The 21,422-nt window shown below is 39.4% G+C and overlaps 1 protein-coding gene and 1 long non-coding RNA gene across 2 annotated transcripts; one reads left to right on the forward strand and one right to left on the reverse strand.

Annotated features, from left to right (window-relative positions):
- Nucleotides 1-2,610: 2,610 nt before the first annotated feature.
- Nucleotides 2,611-15,479, reverse strand: PLSCR5 (phospholipid scramblase family member 5). Its single transcript, XM_030495122.1, has 8 exons — nucleotides 15,449-15,479; nucleotides 11,837-11,988; nucleotides 7,569-7,611; nucleotides 6,527-6,747; nucleotides 4,839-5,000; nucleotides 3,644-3,805; nucleotides 2,767-2,845; nucleotides 2,611-2,680 (listed from the first exon to the last, which is right to left on the reverse strand). Exons 1-7 carry the CDS (start codon nucleotides 15,459-15,461, stop codon nucleotides 2,807-2,809), a joined length of 792 nt encoding a protein of 263 aa, XP_030350982.1. The 5' UTR covers nucleotides 15,462-15,479; the 3' UTR covers nucleotides 2,611-2,680; nucleotides 2,767-2,806.
- LOC115611745 lies at nucleotides 7,322-9,218 on the forward strand. The gene is made up of 3 exons (XR_003992678.1): nucleotides 7,322-7,485; nucleotides 8,821-8,931; nucleotides 9,134-9,218. It is a non-coding gene; the product is annotated as an uncharacterized LOC115611745 (long non-coding RNA).
- Nucleotides 15,480-21,422: the final 5,943 nt, after the last annotated feature.

Here is a 21,422-nt window from a genome sequence, read left to right on the forward strand (position 1 = left end):
TTTTTAAAATCTTAGTACACGTCAGCTTTTCTTTAGTAATATCACAGAGAACTCCCTCAGCTTTGCCAGGGATGAATACCTGCCCTCGTACAGCAGCTGTGGTTTAGATGGAGCTTTCAGTTGAAAAAGTGCTGGCATTGGCACGGAATTTCTACCAGGATGTTGAAGGCTAGGACCAAGGTCAAATAGGCTGCTGAGGAAGTTCTAGTCATCAAGAGCTATCCCCACTCCAGTGCTTTGTTTTATCCAGGGACTGAACCTGTTCCTGTATGTCCCAGAAGCTGCCTCTCATTCAGCAGAGGCATTCAAATATATTCATACAGGTATGCAAGCATTACACTAAAAAAAAAAACCAAACAAAACTAAACAAACAAAAAAACCCCCCAGGTTGCACTAACACAAAAAACAGCAATGAGGTTGCTAAGTGCAAGAAATAATGCTATCATCTGGTTACAATACATAAAATCTATATGCATTGCTTACCTATAAGGTACATATGTGGACACTCAGCCAAATTTCAGCCCTGCAGGCAAATAAGACCCTATTTTGTATTGACTTCAGTTGGACACATCTGCTTCAAAGAGGTCTTTAGCTTGTTAAGGGTCATAAGAAGTCTGGAAATTGCAGAAGTGGCAGATAGCAAGGGAGCCTGCTGATCTCACCAGGCACTGCATATCTGAACTGCGCGTTCAGATATATACAGATATATACAACTCGATAACTGTGCAAGCACATGTTTTTGCATGAGACCAAAGAATGTTGGCTACAAAAATAGTCACTTCTGCCTAAGACAGAAAAGGGATTTAAAGAGAAAGATTAATGTTAAAATCTGTCTCTTTTTCTCAATTTGCATTAGAGTAAGTCAGGAGTGAATGGACGGAATTTAGTAGAATTACACCAGTGTGAAACTAGTGAGAATAGCAAAGTGGCAAGTCATCTGTATTGTTCTGCAAAACTATAAATTTCCACACGAGGGAGCTTCTGCCCACGAAGCTCACAAGTTGCTTCCTCCTAGGAAAGGTGATGGCAATGGTTCCCTGTGAGTTCATAACTTCTGCAGATTGCAGCCTGATTGCACTGCTAAGAATCACAGCAAGAGTCAGTAATAAAATGGTTAAAAGATAATGATGATTGTCAGAGCTTGTTAACCACAATTATTTTCAAGACATATGTAAATCTGTATAAATACCTAAGTGTGGTATATAATCTAAAACATACTGTTTAAATCTATAAGCAATCCTGAGTTAATTTCACTAAGGGAACATTAGTTGCAACTTCCTGACTTCACTGTGTTTGAATTCATATCCATGAACATTAATTTAAAATTAGTCTAAATATTTGTTGAGAATTAATCACCTGATAAATTTAGCTCTTTTTCATTTTTATGAATTATTCATTATCTCCTCTCCTTTCCGTTGATGTGTTGGTTGTTTGCAAGAATTGAATTACTAGTTCATGGTAAAAAAAATATCCAGCATTCCCTGATTTATAACATGCTTCCCTTGGAAACTTGACCGATGACTACGATAGCATTTCTTTTTACCACCAATATTGTATGCTACTAATTTGCTTCTTGAAGGGCTCATTGGAATTTTTAGGAGAGGATAAGCAAGTTCACGCACAAAATTATTTTACAACAAAAATGATTTTGTTCATGTCTGGTATGTATATCATGGATGTTCCTACAAAGAAAGTTTGTATTAATAAAAGCCTGTTGGTGGGAATGTTTGGGAACTGTATGATGAGGTGTAACTGTAGGAGTGAACAGCTATGTAAAGCTGCTATCTGAAATAGAAAAAGCTCTTACTGTACAGTTCTATCATATAAAACACCTGAGCTTGCCAAAGGAAAAGAATAATTCTGTTCTAGGGTGGTCTCAGGCAAGTCTGAATGAAAAGTTTCTAACCACTGGATATTATAAAGAAGAACAAACCTTTTAAGGGAAGGCTTGGGTCAATGGAAGCAAGAATCAATGCTGGATAGTTCAAAGTGAAGTGATTTGTGCACCTCTATCACATAGAGGACCATCTTTCAAACCTTATGGCCTGCCTTCAATAAAAATAGTGGAAGACCAGATTTTCTGAATAGAGTTTATGTTCCCAAGTCTAATGCTGGAGGCCTAATTTCTGGCTGCAACTCATTAAACAAATCTTTGCCGTAAAATTAATTTACTAGCAAACATAGCTTCCCTTCTTTCAACTCACTGCAACAGATAACATCTTAAACTTCCCATCAGGTGATGTCTTTCTATTTGTTACTTTCCACCTTAGTTTGCTACTATTAATTAAATAACAAATCAGAAAATTGCTTCTAAAATTATGAGAAACAAAACCCCCAGAACACAACTTCGTGTGGTTAGTAACTGGTACTAGCACTTGCAAAACATCAAAGGCTTCTCTAAACATAGACTTTCATCAGTGATGCTGCAAGCCTTCATCTAATCTTTTAAGATTTCCCATGCAGAAACATCAAAAGAGAAAGAAAAGAATAGCACTATTCCAAAGCAACAGTGCTCTGTGTGAAAAATATGTGTTTAGCTACAACACACATAAAATGTAAGAGGGAAATTATTATTTACGTGAGACATATTTTAATAAACATCATCATTAGCTCCCTATCTTTTCCTGTAAGGAACAAGGATTTGTGAAGTTCAAAATCATGTCCAAAGCTCAAGCGATTTCTGGAAGAAAATGAAAAAGAATTAGAAAGTATCTAATGTATAAGTCTTCAAAGCAAGAAGCTCAATTTATGTTCATTTTTACTTACTGAAACACATTCTGCATATTTTATTGTTTCTGTCATCTTGTTATAATCCATCCAAAGAGTTTTCAAAGAACATTAAGTCCTATAAATAAACAAACTGTGAATGATATGTATGGTACAAAAATACAACAATTGCTATCAAAAGTCTTACTTATAGGCTTTTGTTACATAAAGTAATTAGATTAGTCAATCATTTTCTATTACTCTGTCACTGAGCAACAGAAGTTTTGGAAGACACAATCCAAAAATCTTGGGTGTCATGAGAGCTACATTTCTATCCTAAAAAAAGCAATATTTCTGAGTTGTCGTGGCTATTTTAAAGCAAACACTTTCCATTGAATAATTTAAATAGTTTTGCCCTTTTGTCCCCACGTGCATCTTAACTTCGTCCTTACCCCTAGCAATGAGTATTTACTTTTTCATATAATTCTTATCATTATTTTCACAATGAAATTTTTGTAGGAAATTTCATATGACCTGAAGGTCTTACACGCAATACTTGACAGAAGTGTTTAAGTGGCACTCACAGTTTGAAATTACCATTACTATAACACAACAGATAAGGGGTTTTGGGGAGTTCAGTAGGTTTGACATGTACATTGATATTTGATCCTGCCATGTGAGATATTGAGCTATATGTGGAATACTATTTAAACAGTTTAATAAAAAATTTAGGAACCGAAAGATACTCAGCAAATAAGAAAAAAAACCCAAAAGCAGACATAAAAACTGAAAGGTTTTCACTTAACTTCAGTTAACTGATTAACTTAACAGTTAATCTTTTAGATAGCAGGTTTGACTTTCCACACTTAGAGCTTTGCATGATCACAGCTGATAGCAAAGGCCCTTTTGGGTCTACCTCTTTATTTTGCATACTTACAATGAGGAAACAAGCACCAATCATTACTGCCTTGATTCTCACATCAAGATCTACAGGGACCTGGATCCCAAAGTTGGCAGTGTTGGTAAAGACATTGTTTACAAATCCAGACCAATACTTGGAAATTTTGCCAATCGTTGTCATCTCATTGAGAGTTTTTACCTGCACCAATAAAAAATAAGAATACACCTAACAGTAAATAAATCAAGTACACACCAATATTTCCACAGAATTAATGACTGTGCCCTGACACACAGAGTATGCTATAGTTGTCAGGTTGTTCTTTTATTCTTATCATTGAGATGCTCTATTAGTGTCAGATTTTCCTTTAGGAGTGGCACACAAGAAAGGGTCTCAAGTTTGGAAACATCAACATCTTTAGAGCTGACAGAAAAGTGGAGGAAATGAGATGTAAAAATTTATACTATACTTTTGCTGTTCTTTCACAATGATTTGTTTTCCACGTTGTGTTTCTGATATGCTCCAAGACATACCTGTGGACCACTTTCCCTTACAACTGACAGATAAGTTTTCAATTATGTAGCTATCTGCATGTTTCTCCCAGTATACCGAGATTTCGGTCAGTACCTAGTGAAGTCTACTTATTTGGCTAACAAGTTGTTCAATGAAGAAGCTTTTTTATGATTCCTTAATTAAGGCAAAGCACTTTGTTCACATCAGAAAACTCTGTGCAGGGTTTCTTTGATTATCTCCCATTCTCCCTCTCATCCATTACATATGTCAGTGGCTCCTCAGAATTATTTTCTCCTGATAAGTGTTGTCAAATGGATTTAGACACATTGGGCAGTAGTCCTGACTGTGGTTCTCAGTCTAAGAGTAATGAAGGCAGCAGATTCAATGCCACAGGATTCAAGGGACTGTTTCAGGTAACAGTGAATGCATGTGGGATGAAACCCTGAGTTTATGAAAATCAGTGGCTGAGTGCTCAAGGACTACAGAGTATCAGGACTTCACCTAGCAACTTGATTATTTCCTTGAAGGAATTGTCACTCCTGTCCAGAAAACATCTGTAGGAATCTGAGTGTACAAGTCGGAAACTCCAATGCACTTTATTGTACTTCTGTTCCATAATTACAGCAACATATTTTTAAGGGTAGAATAACAGGATTTTTGAGTGAGAAATTTATTCAAAGTAGTAAAACCTTAAACTTCTTAACTCTCACAAGAAACATACCTCAAAGTCAACGTCTTCAAAACAGCCACAAGTTGCATATGGGCCAATTACTTTTAGTACATCTTCTTTACTTTCATTCTGTATAGTAAACTTTGGCAGAAAAGGGTCCCAGTTCTGTACAACATATCCAGCTATTGTACCTGGTGGGGACTGAACTTCTAACTAGCAAAAAAAAGAGAAAACAAAGATCTTCTAAAGTAACTTTATAGTTGTATATTTTTAATAGTGTATTGTTTATATAATGACAAAATATATAACTTTACCAAACTGTCAACTGAATGTTACAAGGCTGTCTGATGGTGGGTTTAAATATATTGGACAATATGAAAGTCAAAAGCTGCACCAGAAGCTAATATCTTACGTATAAGATTTGATAAAAGCTATACACTGTGAAAAACTTTTGTAATTATAATCAATGAGTATCCTTATAAACTTTTTTTATACAGTAGCTGTGCTACCAAAGGACCTCTTTTAAAAAGGATCTTGATGCAGTACTGAGAAGATAGAGGAGTTAACTTTTTGTCCTGGGTTCAGCTATAGCAGTCATTTTTCTCCTGCTTAGTAGCTGGTGCAGTGCTGTGTTTTTTTTAACTTTCAGCCTGGGAACAACACTGATAACACCGATGTTTTTAGTTGTTGCTAAGTAATGTTTATTCCAACCAAGGACTTTCTCAGTCTCATGCTTTGCCAGGGAGGAGGGGAAGCCGGGAGGAAGCAGAGACAGGACACCTGACCCAAACTAGCCAAAGGGGTATTCCATACCACAGCACGTCATGCCCAGTATATAAACCGGGGGGAGTTACCCGGAAGGCCCAGATCACTGCTCGGGTCGGGCTGGGTATCGGTCGGCGGGTGGTGAGCAATTGTATCCTCTCCCCTTGTTATTTCACTAATTGTTATTATCATTGGTGGTAGCAGTAGTGGTTCTGTGTTATACCTTAGTTGCGGGACTGCTCTTATCTCAACCCGTGGGAGTTACATTCTTCCCAATCTCCTCCCCATCCCTCCGGGAGCGGGGGGAGGAAGAAAGGGGGGGGGGGGAGTGAGCGAGCGGCTGTGTGGTTCTGAGTTACCGGCTGGGCTCAAACCACGACACTTTTAAAGCATTTTCATTAAAAAAGAAAAATATCTGAATGAGAGAGAGTCAAAAATAAGGAGAAAAGACCTGATAATTTATAGGATCTGTGGTTTTCTCTAAAAGCAGCTAATTTTCAAGAGATATATGGCCTTTAGGAGACAGAGCCATGGAGTGAAGCATCAGCCTCCTCAGAGGGCTGCTTCCCAGGCACACCCACACAGGGATGGTTTCCAGGGATTTTCTATCCTTCACACTCAGGGAGTATAGTGGGTGATTTCCATCTATAGCACTGATACTAGTGTGTGTCAGGGTAAGCAGTGTTTTGGGGTGTTACCTGACTGGAGAGATATCTGTATCATCAGACACAAAAGCTTGGCATGTCAGGAAAGTAAAGACCCATGAAAAAGAGGAGGCATGCTGGGAATGTAACTTGTAAAAAGGCCCCATTTATCAATAGTTACTTCTAGTCAAAGACCTCCATGTAGTCCTCCAGGCTGAGATATGGGTGTAAATCTCTTCCTGCCATCCTCACAGGGGTTGCACAAGGCTTTATTAATGCTGTGCACATACAGCAAGATGCTTGGACAAAGGGCAGTTAGGATTCACTCACCTGTTGCAGGAAGCAGGGGAACCAGCAGCTGTTGCATCTCAAGGGTCTGTTCACTGTAATCACTTCTTGGCCCATGTTATCAGCAATCCTTATGGTGAAAGACCTTATAGGCGAACACAGATTACGATCAAAGCAATCATTTTCTTCTACTGCAAAGTAAACTCTTTGTCCCAAATGGTTTTTTATCGCATATTTGCTGGAGGTCTCTGTGCCAACTATGGCTAATAAAGCAAAATAAGTAGAAAATTACCTCAATATAATATTAGCACATATATTAGAATATATTCCAAAGATCTATGAAACAAAATTTAATAATTATTTTGAAGTAATGATACAAAGGAAAAATGCAATTATAAGGAAATAATAATGACAGGTCTGTATTTTGAAGGAACATTTAGTTCAAAGATTTTGATTTGCTGTACACTAAAGTACATCTCACAAAACAGAATTCAGTTGAGTTTTAGTTTGAGCTTTTATTTACTTTATCATCTGTGAAAAGTAAAATATGAGGCTGTCCCACTTCAGCAGGCAAAACCCAGCAAGGTATCCAAGCATCGGGACAAAAACATTTTGAAGGGAGAAATACATTTTAAAATGTTTTACGTTCAGAACTTAATACTTGTTCAGTACTTCGAAAATCTGAGGAATAGAAAACAGAAATTCTTATGCTTCATTTTGTGTCTTCTGACATTCCTTATTTGCTTTGTTTCTCATAGTATGTTAATTATTAAAGACAGTAATTTTTTCCATAGATTGGAAAGATGGCTAAACTTTGATAACTTTGAGAAGGATATGTCTAAGATAGAGAATTTAGGACTGCTGCAGAGTTTACTCACTGTAATCTTTCTCTCCTCATTGATTTGCTGCAGAACAGGCATAACCAAAAGTGAGCTTTCACCACACTAACACCACAACACAGGCCTGATGCAAGGTCAGCGGGAGGCTTCACAATGACTTCGGTGAGGTGGGGGCAAGACTTGGAAGCCTTTTGGAGGCATCTGTGTATCAGCATTGTTAAAAAGCAACAAGGATCACACCATACCTTCAAGGAGCTCCACTTGCTGATGAATAATTATCCGGTCCAGCTGTTAAAAAAATTAAATAAACAAGCAAGATAGTGGGTGCTGGAAAGGTCTGGGGCTACTGGGGATCACCTGTCTATGTTTATTGCTGATCTCTCTTTTACTAGGTTCCCTTTCCTTCTATAGGTGCATAAATTGGGTGCTCAAGGTCTATCTCAAGTCACACTTTAGACATCTCTGAAATGATGACTGAAGAGTGTGACATTGGGTGTTGTGGTTATATAATTCACACACATATTTGAAGAAAAATAATCTTTGTTGCTGAGGGGAGACCTCATCACCATGTTCCAGTAATTAAAGGGTGGCTACAGAGAAGATGGAGACTCCCTTTTAACAAGGAGTCATGTGGAAAAGACAAGGGTACAGGTTACTGCTGTGGAGATTCTGATTAGACACAAAAGCAAACTTTTTCACAATGAGAACAATCGACTGTTGGAATAATTTCCCCAGGAAAGTGGTGGATTCCCTGACACTGGGCACTTTTCAGCTGACAGGGTGCTGGCACAGCTAGTCTAGATCAACCAAGAAAGGTTGGACCAGGTGATACTGGAGGTCCCTTCCAACCTGGTATTCTATGATTCTACAATTCTTCACAGAGGGAATGAGGAAAACAACAGCAATGGAAAGATATACGTGAAAAGCAGGACCCACTTCTGACTCCTATGCCTCCCTCCTGCTCTTAGCCCCTTACCCCAAAGCTAAGGTTAGTGCTAGGCACCATGGCAGTGCAAAAGTGAATGAGTTTGGACTCAAGCTGAAAACATGCTGCAGCCACATCCAAAGGGCCTCACTAGAGCAGCCCAGGAAGGCAATTAGGTGGTGCCAGCAATGGCACACGCAAGCTTTAATGCTGTGATCTCAGGCACTGGGAGTTCTGCACCCTGCGTCTGGCAAACAGTCACACCAGGGTGCCAGAATGAGCAAAGCAACAGCTCCCCAGAGAAACCCTCGGCTGACTGAAACTGTCTTCCCCTGCGAGCTGGTTACAAATGCAGGAGAATAACTGCCACAATACCCTTGCTTTGCTGTGCTTACCATCCCTTCTACATTACTCTTCTTTAGAGAACAGTCATTAGTATTGTAAAACCAGCAAGACTTAATTTCAGTCTACCTTTCAGTTTTATGTGACTTTTTATGCCTGTTTTATGTGATAGTTTAGGCTTTGCTAATCTTTTTTTCCTTAAATTCCTGATGGGCAAATACGTGGCACAGGATTTTGCTGTTACTCACAGCTGCAGACAGAAAGCTCACAGCGACCTTCTGAGACCAGCATGTCACTGCTCTCCAGCATCTGCATATTTTACAAGTGATAAATCTTGCCTGGTACGTATTCAAACTGTTGCAGCCATTTGTCAATGCTAGTCATCTCCTGCAGCTAGTTCAGACTGCAAAGAAAAGCTGGTACAAGAGAAACTTCTTTATCCCTTTCACTAATCTCTGAAATGTGCATGCCAGTAATTGAAATAATAAAAAATATTTGGACTTAAAAATTTTCTCCCAAGAATCTTTGCTATTTGTTGTTTAGGTTTCATGAGAGATGTGAATGCTTGGAGCTCGTGGGAAGTACTCTGCTGATATAAAAAGAATAAACAAGTTAAAGATGGTAGAGCTGTTTCAGTATTTTAGTTTTGATTTTAATGTGGATTTCTTTGCCCCACATAGACTTTCACAAGCAAAAGAAAATTAATGAGACTGAACTGTTAAAAGCTTTGAGTGATTTTGGTCTGTTTATTGGTTTGTGAACAATGTATAAAAAATGTTGAGACAACATGGCAGTAACACTCGTTAGACTTGTTTTGCCTTGCCTGGTTTGGGCAAGACAGCTATTCTGATGCATCTTTTATTGGGACACTTGTGGATTAAGTGAATTCTGCACTTGCATTTGAAAGCATGTAAAGCCCTTTGGTTTACAAGGATCTGAGTCCTCTTTAATTCAGATGTGTTAAAATTCCTTATACACAGTTAATTCTTAGTATTCTGTTTTGTGGGAATTAAATTTACATCTGATCAGTCTAAGCAAGTCTAAACTAAGAAACATTTACAAAATTGGTTAAGCCTGAATGGTGGCACAACATGCTGTTAAGCTACTTGGAAAATTCTTCTCCAAGGTCTGGTCTGTGTATTTCTGCTACAGGAAAAGGTTCCCTCGATTTTTGTGATGCACAATTCCTGGACAATTCCTCAAACTATGGCTGTGATCTAGAAAATAATAATGAGGTTTGGTAAAATTTTTTTTGTTTAGAGTGTCACTTCTGTGATAGTGAAAGAAAGGTATCTGTTTGCCAAGGCAGAAGCAAGTTATTGGCCTTTTTTGGTGCGCCTTGAACAGCTGAGCAAATCACTCCTCAGCCTGCCTGACACCAGGTGTGTATTTGCAAAGTGAAATATTACAGCCTGGCCAGGTATTTTCTTTTCCTCTCATCCAACACTATATACTGTGTCCTTGAGTTGCTGTTTAGAATAAGACTGTAGGGATCTTTCTAAAGAGATTCACTAAATTTGGATCCTTTTTTCAGGCACAAACATGTCATGGTCTTATTGAGAAATCTATTCAGTTTTCTCAAGTCTGTCCAGCTATCTTTCCCACTCCTGCTGAAGATCATCCCAGAAATTCATTTCTATTTGTTAACCTGTATTTATTCACAACCACTTTCTATATAATCTTTTTTCCTGTAATATAATTCTATAAATCAAATGTCTCTCTCTCTCACAGGTTGTTTACTCTTCTAGGTACTCTGTCATTGTTCCCTCTCTGGTAGTGGTTTGGGTTTTTTTAGTCTAAAGAGGAAACAATTGCAGTCTTGTTTTAAAACAGGTTCTCTATTCCCCATGTCCTTCCAGTAGAACCTGCCTGTGCCTCTTTCAATTTGGACCCACCTTTCCGCAATGCATACACCATCAGAAGGAAACACAGTATTCTAGTCTTCCTAATGGCATCAAAAATTCCCAGTTCTGCTAGAAACATTTTCATTCATTTGAGAATTTCATTATGTGAAAATCTCTTAGACCATCATGATAACTCCCAAGAGATGACCGTGGCAGCTGTGAATCCCACATTCATTCTGCAGGCAGCCCTCTCCCTGCTGGTCGGACCCCCTTTATGCTCCAATCTATCCTGTGTGAGCTTGTTTCATTAGTCCTACAGCCAGTATGACTTCAGCATCGCATTCCAGAATGTTCTGCAATGCACAGAAACTCTAGCTGTGGGTATATGCCAATAATCAGCACTGCACATATGCTTTCCACTTTTCAGACTGCAGAGAAAATTGAGAATAATTAGTGAGGGCTGCAGCACAGACACATGGTTATTGGGCCAAGAACAAACATGAATGAGGTCTTGAGTTCTAGTTCTAGTTCTAACAGCAACTTGCTCCTTTGTCTTTATGTCAGATGTAAAGCTTCTATAAAAATGGAGTAATAGAATTTGCTTGCCCATGTTGCATGGGGAGATCTGAGGTATAATTCATGTTGCTGCAGGAGACTGAGTATGTAATCTGCCAAGTATTTACTATCACAGTCTCTTTTAGACTAAAAAATGTAGCTCCCACAGTCTGTGATCAAATGCTCATGTAATTGACAACCAATATCATTTTGTGCACGGGCACCATGAAATGAAAGTCATAGCTCCACATGAAAGACGATTTCTGTAGTGACTCCCAGTTTCATTAGCTATCTGGGTAACTTAGCTCAAAATGTAAGATGTATTCAATTTCTGTTTCTGTACAAAACTACCTGGATTGTATATCTAAAATACAGACCTCAAGTGAAATAAATATTTCCCAGCACCACCAAAATACAAACACAGCAGAAGTGTGTGTATCAGAATCACAGCCTGACTATCCTGAGGCAGCTGGAAGAAAACTGGGGGGACAATGAGCAGCATAATAATATGATCTAGAGGGAAGAAAACCATGGGTTTGATGCAAGAAGAGGTGCATGCACAACAAATGGATTTCTATGAAAATGAATGGCAGCAGTGAAGGAAAAGCTTGTCACTCCTATGGCTCCTTATTTCATAGTAATATCAAACAACAAAAAAGCCTTTCCATCTCCACCTGTCCCTCCCCCCGAAAAAAACAAAACAAAACAACAACAACAACAAAAACAAAAAACAAAACACACAAACACACACCAAAAAAAAAAAAAACCCCAAACCAAAAAAACAACCAAAAAAAAACCAAACCAAAAAAACCCCAAGACAATTCTAACATTTGGAAAGATTCAGGACCTGGTTCAGGTACTCCAGACCAGGTGGCAAGTTATGAGGGTGTGATGTTTGCTTCCAGAGACTTGTTGGTTCAACAGGTTTATTCTGTCCAGGAGGGTCAGAAGAACCAGGGGCGTAATCCTTAAAAGTTGGGTTGGTTTGTCCCTGAGATTCTGCAGGAAAAGAAGAAGAAGAAAAAAAATAAATCAGAAATTAACAGGATCAAACAGCAGCTAGCTGTTCGGATCAAAACTGGAACAATGTCCCATTCTGCCTGTGACTATATCAGCATTTTAATTGAGATCAGGAGTGAAGATCTAAAACAAATCTCCTGATGGTCCCACACTTAGAGCACTCTGATTCACTTTATAGAGCAACCTTAGAGTGTGCAAAGTGGAATTGCTGTAGATGAAGCTAGCCAGGATATATGGTCTTGGAGGGCACGTAATCCACTCTGACAGGTTGCAAGCACTGAGTCTGTGTGGCAAGGTTGAAGCTGGTCTGGACTCACACACAGGGTGGCCACAAGCTCCTCAGCACAGGTTGCTGAGCCATGCTTCCTATGAGCTGCCCTGCATGCTAATGTATACCAAGTTGCTGAAGGCTTGGTCCTAGCAAGATGCTGTCTAGCATCTTGAGGGTATGCATATTTTCTCTTAATTAGGGATAACCTTTCCAGAGATCTCAAATTCCCTAAGCTGGATGTTACAACTTTGGTATCAAAGTCTAAACAGTGTCTTACAGTGTATTATTCATTATTACCATAATGAAAAGATCAGATATCATTAAGCTGTGTTTTCTGGTTTGCTATTGCAAACTCATCCTTTAGGGCACAGTGATGGTTACCTTGGCTAGTGCTGTGAAGGTAATGAGAGTATTTACTCTTACAGGCACCTGTATGCCCACACACCTTCATGTGCACAGGCACAGTCTCCAAGCGCACAGTGGTAACCTTAGCCATTTGATTCTCAGCAAACTCCTACTGGTTTTACTCTGAACATCTTTCCACAGCCTTCACTAACGCTGGCTCTGCCAGAAGAAGCAAGAGCAAGCTGAAGCTCTCTTCATATAAAATGGCAAATCCTTCTAATAATAAGCTGAGTCCCTCTTCTTCAGCAGTAAAGCAGTCCCCAAACTGACCATTTTTATCTCATGTGTGACAATACATAGGCATGATGGGGTTTGAGGTCCAGAATGAATTTTGGCTCTAAGTCTGAAGCTCTCTTTTGCTGATGTGGGTTTAAATGAGATCCTTTAACATTATTTGAACTCACTGTGGCTGATTCATCATTTAATCGTATTTTGATCTTAATTTGTCTTTGCAGCTACTGCTTTTTTTAAAGTCTGAGACCATAGGAAGAAGAAGTAACCTCTTTGAATTTGTAGCTGGCTTTTAAAAATGCATAACTGGGTAATAAATATTTTATAGGCTCTTCTGCATCATTTTACCTCACAGGGTTCTGTTACTGCTGTAACTCTTGTTGTTACATGAAATGCCATGAAGTGACCAAGTGTTAGTGTTATTCTCGAATAATAAAGAGGAAAAGAAAGACAACAAATTGCAGTTCTACCTGTCAAATTTTAAGCTATACAAAAATCAAACCGTAAATACATTAAATATTCATTGATACACTGGAGGGAAGGGATGCCATCCAGAGGGACCTTGACACGCTTGTGAGGTGGGCCGATGCCAACCTTATGAAGTTTAACCAAGCCAAGTGCAAGGTCCTACACCTGGGTCGGGGCAACCCCAGGCACTGCTACAGGCTGGGCAGAGAAGAGATTCAGAGCAGCCCTGCAGAAAAGGACTTGGGGGTGTTGGTTGACGAAAAGCTTAACATGAGCCGGCAGTGTGCACTTGCAGCCCAGAAAGCCAACCGTATCCTGGGCTGCATCAAAAGAAGCGTGACCAGCAGGTCGAAGGAGGTGATCCTGCCCCTCTACTCTGCTCTTGTGAGACCCCACTTGGAGTACTGCGTACAGTTCTGGTGTCCTCAACATAAAAAGGACATGGAGCTGTTGGAGCGAGTCCAGAGGAGGGCCACGAGGATGATAAGGGGGCTGGAGCACCTCCCATATGAAGACAGGCTGAGGAAGTTGGGGCTGTTCAGCCTGGAGAAGAGAAGGCTGCGTGGTGACCTCATAGCAGCCTTCCAGTATCTGAAGGGGGTCTACAAGGATGCTGGGGAGGGACTCTTCCTTAGGGACTGTAGTGGTAGGACAAGGGGTAATGGGTTCAAACTTAAACAGAGGAAGTTTAGATTAGATAGAAGGAAGAAGTTCTTTACAGTGAGGGTGGTGAAGCACTGGAATGGGTTGCCCAGGGAGGTTGTGGATGCTTCATCCCTGGCAGTGTTCAAGGCCAGGTTGGACAGAGCCTTGAGCCACATGGTTTAGGGCAAGGTGTCCCTGCCCATGGCAGGGGGGTTGGAACTAGATGATCTTAAGGTCCTTTCCAACCCTTACGATTCTATGATTCTATGATTCTATGATTCATGACAATCTGAGCTACTCTGATACTTTGTCTATTTTTGTGGATGTTTCCCATTTCATTTATGGTATGGGAAAACTTAAAAGTTACCATATGATACAGTGAGCTTTCTGTACAAACATAATTTGTAGAGTTATTTGTTCCTAAAAGAAGTATATTATCAAGTTCCTTCATTTTGAAAACCATATTACACAACATTACTATTTTGATACTAATGTTAACTAGTTTGCATTAAAAATATACAAACCCAGGTCTCTTATATGGCTAAAGGTAAGCAAAGTATATATAAAGACCCCAGTATATTGCAAAAGTACAACAATGCCATAAAACCTGCTTGCTGCTGTATACCTTTTAATGTTGTAAATGCAGAATGTCGTAAGTATTTTGGGGGCAAAGAGGGGTAAAAATTTGACAAACTTAAATAGACCTTGCTGAAAGTCCCTAGGCCAACATATGCCTCTGTATATCACAACAGTGTGACCTCTGTGGAGTTGTATTCATGTTGAGAAAAAATAGATTTGTGTCCTTCTGCTTAGTTTAAGTATTTGAAAGCATGGAGAAAACAAATTTAGAAGTCTGGTTAGATCAGCATGCTGCAATGTTTGCCAATAGCCCTGAGTACCCATCCAGCTGCAGCTAAAACACAATGTGTGACAAAGATGAACCCAGATAGGAGTAATCTGATTAAATTCAGTTATTCTTCAGATATTTGTTTTTTCCGTACATGGTTATCAGGACTCTGGCCAGTTCTGAAAGTGAAAAGCATTTGCTGATTTGGTATTTTTGAAGTGGAATAAGAAAGAAGTGTGCAAAAATAGTGGTACCTTTGGCTCAACATCTGCCCTTCCCCAGCATTCTGAACCAACAACTTTAAGCACAAAAATACAAATGCTATATTTTTGATTGAACGCAGATGTTAACATTTTATAACATTTTATTCAAATAAATTCTGGTATAGATTTTAGTCTCCTTAGGAGCCTCTTGAATGGTAAAAAATTAAAGGACGCCAAAACAATTGTGCTTTGGCTGATGTGGTTTTAGCCTGAAACTCTCATTTCATCAGACTGCTGATTGCTGGAAACGTACAAGGCTGTAGTTTTCTGTAAACATGATCTAAAAATACAGACTATAGATGCACTTACCTTGAGAGGCCATGAAGCTTCCTGAGTTACTTCTTCAAAGGAAGCCAGGTTAAAAGAAAAGGCTTTTCTTGTTGCAGCAAAGAAAAAAAGAGCACAGCATGCACAAAACTTCAGAAGGTGTCTGTCTACTTCATATCAGCTTACAAAGAACTGGAGGAAATGCATTGCCTTTTTCATGTTCCAGAACACTGCATTTTACGTCGATGGGCAACAGGGGGAGATGATGCTAACAAACAAGAAAAACAGTTGTTTGCACCAATGGAAACAGGAAAAAATGTTTTGTGAATACAAAAAGGCACAACTTCAATGTACCTACTGGTTAACTTAACACATTTGACCTAAAATTCTGCTTTATAATGTATGTATATATTCTGAGACTACACAAATTCTATCTTTATAATTCAATATTTATGTTTCCATTTCTTCAGGGTATCCAGTAAAGACAGAGGAGCTAATTACCTGTATTTCCCTACTGCTGGCCCCCAGTCAACTCTTCCAGTGCACAGAGCAGGAAAAGCTACCTTGGATGTATCACTGTATTCCATCTATGCAGCATAAGCCTCCCCTACAAGGGGTGTCATGCCTGCATCCAGACCCAGAAAATGATTCTGTAACCCACTCCCTGCACGCACACCCCCCATGCAAGACTCTGCTTATCTGTGTGGGGTGTTTAAACTGGATTTGGAGAATTAAAACAGACTCACTGTGCTTTGCTCCAGACAAGTACCATCCATACCAAAACATAAAACATGTAATCACTTGTATTGCGCTGAGAGGAAAGGAAGAGGAGGAGGGAGGATAACCGTGACTTACCAGCTCATATTTCTGCCTCAAGTGTCACCATGGAGATCCTCATGCACATGCGATCTGCAGACAGAGAAGATGCATGGCTGCAAAAATGGCAGAGCCTATGCACAGAGCCCAGCAGAGCAGAGTGAGGTGTTGGGGGTCATTTTCTGTTCTCTCTGCTAGTTCAAGTCCTACTGGTTTGAAAAGGTCTGTAGAAGCATGTCTGAGCAGATTTAATTCCAGAGTTTGTAGTTCAGGAAGATGCTGATGAGGATTCTCTGAAGGAAGAATACAGAAAACCCCTTTCCCCTCAAAAAATATAAAAAATACATGGCATCTGATTTTTTTTACTATAATAGCAAATGCAAGGGCCTCAGGTCTACCTACAGAATGTGTAAAAATTTAGCTATGTGAAAATTCTGAGGAGCTTATCATTGCCTGCTTGGGAAGTCCTTGTGCACTCACCCTTGGAAACTCCAGTAAAGAGAGGGCAGCCCACAGACAATAAATGTGGTTGCTGAAAAATGGGCACTAAACAAATCTTTCTGGACTGGGAAGAAGTTTGACATCACTGGAAATAAAGATTAAGAATGACTAAAAATTTTTTCTTTGTTTGTCCCTGTCAAGGATGTGCTGCTTTGGAGCAGAGGATCTAACCTGGAAAGCAGACACAAACAGTAAATATAGTAAATCTAACTTCGAAAATGACAGATAAAAACTCAGGCAAGACAGCACTTACCTACCTTAAAAAGGAATAAAGATTCACTCTACCTCCCAGAAAACCAAAGGAAAACAATATCCCAATTAAAAAAAAAATCAAAAAAAATCCCAATAGTTCTGTCAATGCATAAAGCAAGTGCAGAACATTAAGAAAGGTGCCTAAACCAGACAAAACACACTAAAAATACAATATGCTGAAAGAAGACACTTCAAACATTTTAAAGGCTTTTTGAGAAGTCCAAGCAACTCACTTGCTGGAGGATCACAGAGGTGCCAATGCAGCCTGTCTGTGCTCAGTAGCTGTAATACGGGACCAGCCCCAGTCATGCCCGCAGCCATTGCAGGCTCTGGGATGGGACAGCTTGGCTGTGCTGGGAGCTGCTGGCACCATGGAGCAGGCTCCCAGGCAAGAGCCATGGTGGCACAAGCAGGTTCACCCGTCTGCAGCAGCCAGGTTTCATTATCCCTCTGCTCATGAAATAAGCATTTCCCTGAAGCAGTTCTGTCCTTAAAAACTGATTTTCTGACATTATTTACAAAATTGCAGTAAATAGAAAGATAGAAAACTTGAAGTACATTTTATATTTTTCCATTTCTTTCCCAGATTTCCATATCTTTTGCAATGTCTCCTCTTACCCTATTCTTATTGTTTTATTCGGAGGCAATAATTTTAGTAGATTATATCTATAGATTTCTGCAGGATTTGTAAGCAATAGTCTTGAATTGGCATAGGTCCTTACAAGTAAAACTATATTTAATAATTTTTTTAATATGAACTTTTTTTAATTTTTTTTTTTTTTTTAAATAAATACTCACATATTGGTCAAAATCTGCTCCAGCTGTGATTAAAAGCAGCCTCAACTAAGGACTTCCAGAACAGAAGACTTAATCATACTTATCCAGGCACAAATGTAGCCATACTTTGGTGCTATTTAGAAACGCACAGGAAAAACTACTGAAGAAATCAGGACAAACCTTTAAAGAATTGCATATAGATATTTCTAACCAAGACTTAAGGACCTCAGGAGGCAAAGTGGCAACACCTAAAGCGGAATGCTGCCAAGTCACAGAGCTTGCTGCCTCTGCCCCTTGAAGAAGGTTCCAGGGGATCACAGCCTACATTTACTCTATCCTCAGGAGTCTGAGCACTAAAACATACTTCCTTCCTCTGTGCAAATGCGGTGGACATCTGTAACACATTCACAGGTATTAAAAATAAATAAATAAACTGAATTTGTGTACATATATCCCCTCTACCTATAAAATATACTTGCTCTATCCCATGCTGTACAGCCTGTAAAAATTGATGGGCAAATCATCAGAAGGTGCAAGTTAGCGTGAATCCATTAAAATCAATGAGACTATTCAGATCAGGGCAAGCAGTGCTTGAGTGAAAGAGTTTATACATCTAGAACCTTCTGGTTTTTTCCTTAAAGAAAAGTCATATTGCCTTCTATAATTACGACTTCTCCAAAATCACTGGGATACATCCTCACTAAGCTTACGTACAAACACCACTGCAGTTAAAGGCTATTACACAAACTACTGCAGCCTGTAGGAAACCTAGCCATGGACAAAGACATCATTGTCCCAGAATACCAAAGAGCCATAACACAGATTTTCCTCCAGAAAGCATGTAGTAATAGTCAACCAGGTAGACCAATAGAGCAAAGATACCATATGGCTCAGCATAGGTGCTGATTTTCTGGAGCCTAATCACTCTTCTATTTTTTACAGGCACCAGAGCCGAAGTATGACAATGGTTTCACAAAAAACACTTTCACTAGTGGTCAGAAGTGCCAAGAGAAAAACAGGAGACAGCAACAAAACTCGAAGTATTAAGGAAAGCTTATTTCTTTCCCTGCTTCCTTCTGCTTGGAAAACCTGGTCAAGATATTTGCCCTTGTACACAGTGGGAAAAAGACAATGTCCTTTCCCCACTGTCTCAGTATTGGCTTCCTCAGGTAAGAAGAAACTGCCTCTCCCCTTGTCCCTGTAGCCTCGACAATTTCAGGCAAGAGACCTCGGCTCCTTCTCACCTGCCGTTATTGAGGTCCAAGCAGCCAGGGACATCCTGTGCCATCCAGCAGGCAGGTTAAGGAGAGTATGCAGACATCATGACATGCATCCAAAACATCACTGAGTAATGCCTGAGCTTCCCTTCTGCTAAGAGGGGTGATCATTAATGCCCATTTCCATTTTAAATTTCCTTTCTTTAAAATATCAATTTTCACCAGCATTAAAATGTGTTGTTATTGTCAATATTTTAACAGCAAATTAAATAGCCTTCTTCCTTTTCCTAGGCTTGCTTTTAGTACAGGAAGAAATGCTGAGGATGAGTGCATCAGACTGTGACCCTGTGCAATAAGAAGCTCCAAGTATTTTTACTGAGTATTGCTTTCTGCAATGAGGGGGGGGATTCAATTTCTTAAACCAGCTACCATCTAGTATGGAACTCACCTTGAACTTTGGTTTGTGAAGCGTCTTGCTTCAGCTCATGTCTACACTAGCTCCTCCCCTCCGAAGACATCTGCAATTATGCTGAAATACTGCAGGCAGCAGCCCGGCATCAGCAGCACTGACCGATTGGCTCACGAGTCAGTTCCCGTGCTGACAGCACACGTATCACACACCGCGCTGCGGAACAGGCTTCTCTCATTTGCCTGTTGACGGTAGGTTTACCATAGCTATTCAACAAGGTGACTACTATGCATGAACTAATAGAAAAACACAACCTTCAAAATAACAACTGTTCACCTATCCGCTCTTTATTTTGCATTTAACTGAACTGAGAGAAATGGGATCAAAATAACAATCTTAAAATGATTGCATAAGAAAAGATCAACAAAGAAACCTTTAAAGCATTTGTATTTAGAAATGGTACATGAGTACTGAATATGTACCAGAAATTTTAACTCTACCCCCAGCAAGCACTGATATGGGCCAGAGCCTAAGTATAAATGTCAGCAAAATGCAGCAACCAGCTGGAAATTCATAACCCAGCTTCCATACCCAATTTTGACATAGTAGATGAAGAAGGCTTTTGGATTGAAACAGGTTTTGCCTGTTTCATTGGGTTTTGGGGGAAGAGATGTTTGGGGATTGGTTTTGTCAGGGTTTCATGATTTTGGGAGTTTGGGGATTTTTTTGGGGGGAGGTTGGGAGTAGGTTTTTTTTGTTTGGTTGGTTTGGGTTTTTTGTATGTTTGTTGGTTTGGGGGGTTATGATGTTGGGTTTTGGGGGGGGGTTAGTTTTTGTTGGGTTTTTTTGTGGGGGTGGGTTGTTCTTTTGTTTGCTTGCTTTGGGAATTTTTTGGTGGGTTTTTTTGGTTGGGTTTTTTTTTTTTTAAATCACCTGTAGAATCTCATTCTCATGAAAATACAGCACACCAAGAGACTGTGGGCACTGCTGGTGAACACTGCCTCATGCACGTTCTGGTTTCCTAGCACTTCTAAAATAGCTGCATGAAATAAAATAGTGAATTCAACACCAGACTCAAATATTACGATTTGAATCACATTAAACATGTTTTAGGATAAAAGCAGAGAAAGTGTGGCCATAAGGATGTTGATTTATGTAAGCAGACCAATGTGACTTAAGAAAAAATAAGGCCAGAAAGGAGCAGTGCGCAAGACCTGAACATTCATCTTCCACCAAACCATGTACCAAACCTTCTCTTTGGTCATGAAGGAACTTTGAAACTGATCTCTCACTTGAATTTGCCCTAATGAGCCCTCTGAAGGAATTTTTTAAAAATCTATCTGAAAGTTATTCAGCTCTGGGTAAATATCCTTGAATATTCATTAGGTTGGAGTGTCAGAGAGAATAACTTTATACCTCTGTGGCAAGAGCACTCTGGAGGTACATAAGTTTCCTGCTTTAACTGTGTATGGGAAACAAAGACATTTTATACCTCTTTCCTGCTTGCTTTAATAAACAGTACTGTGATTAATCTATTTTGAGAAGCTGAAGTGCATTTTACCTGATTTTCTGTTTGTCTTGGCTTGAAAACATTTGCCAAGTTCAACTGAAATTAAAAACCATCTCAACTTGCTTATTAAACACAGACTCAACAGTAAGAGAACTGCATCTTGCCCTTCTTTACATGTAACCAAATCACTCTGAACACTTTTCAGGCTGAAAGCAAACAGTAGGTATTCTTTCTTGGAAGTCATAAGCTTTCACAAGACTAACTAAACTGCAACTGCTCAGCAGCCTCTAGCAATTAGATACAGTGCTTGTGTCTAATTAAATTTTACCCATTTAAACCAGTGATAAAACAAGGTAAAGTAGTCAAACAATATACACTGGTAAATTGATAAGATTATTTCTTTCTTCCAGTATATTGAATGACAGAATTTTTGGATACAAATGCAATTAACACTCTTGGTGATGACGCAGAACTTTGCTTGTCTTGAAAATTCATCAAGTAAAATTAGAACAATTGTGCTTTGCTGTAGAAGAA

This window comes from Strigops habroptila, chromosome 8 (assembly GCF_004027225.2).
Source record: "Strigops habroptila isolate Jane chromosome 8, bStrHab1.2.pri, whole genome shotgun sequence".
Classification (NCBI taxonomy): domain Eukaryota; kingdom Metazoa; phylum Chordata; class Aves; order Psittaciformes; family Psittacidae; genus Strigops; species Strigops habroptila.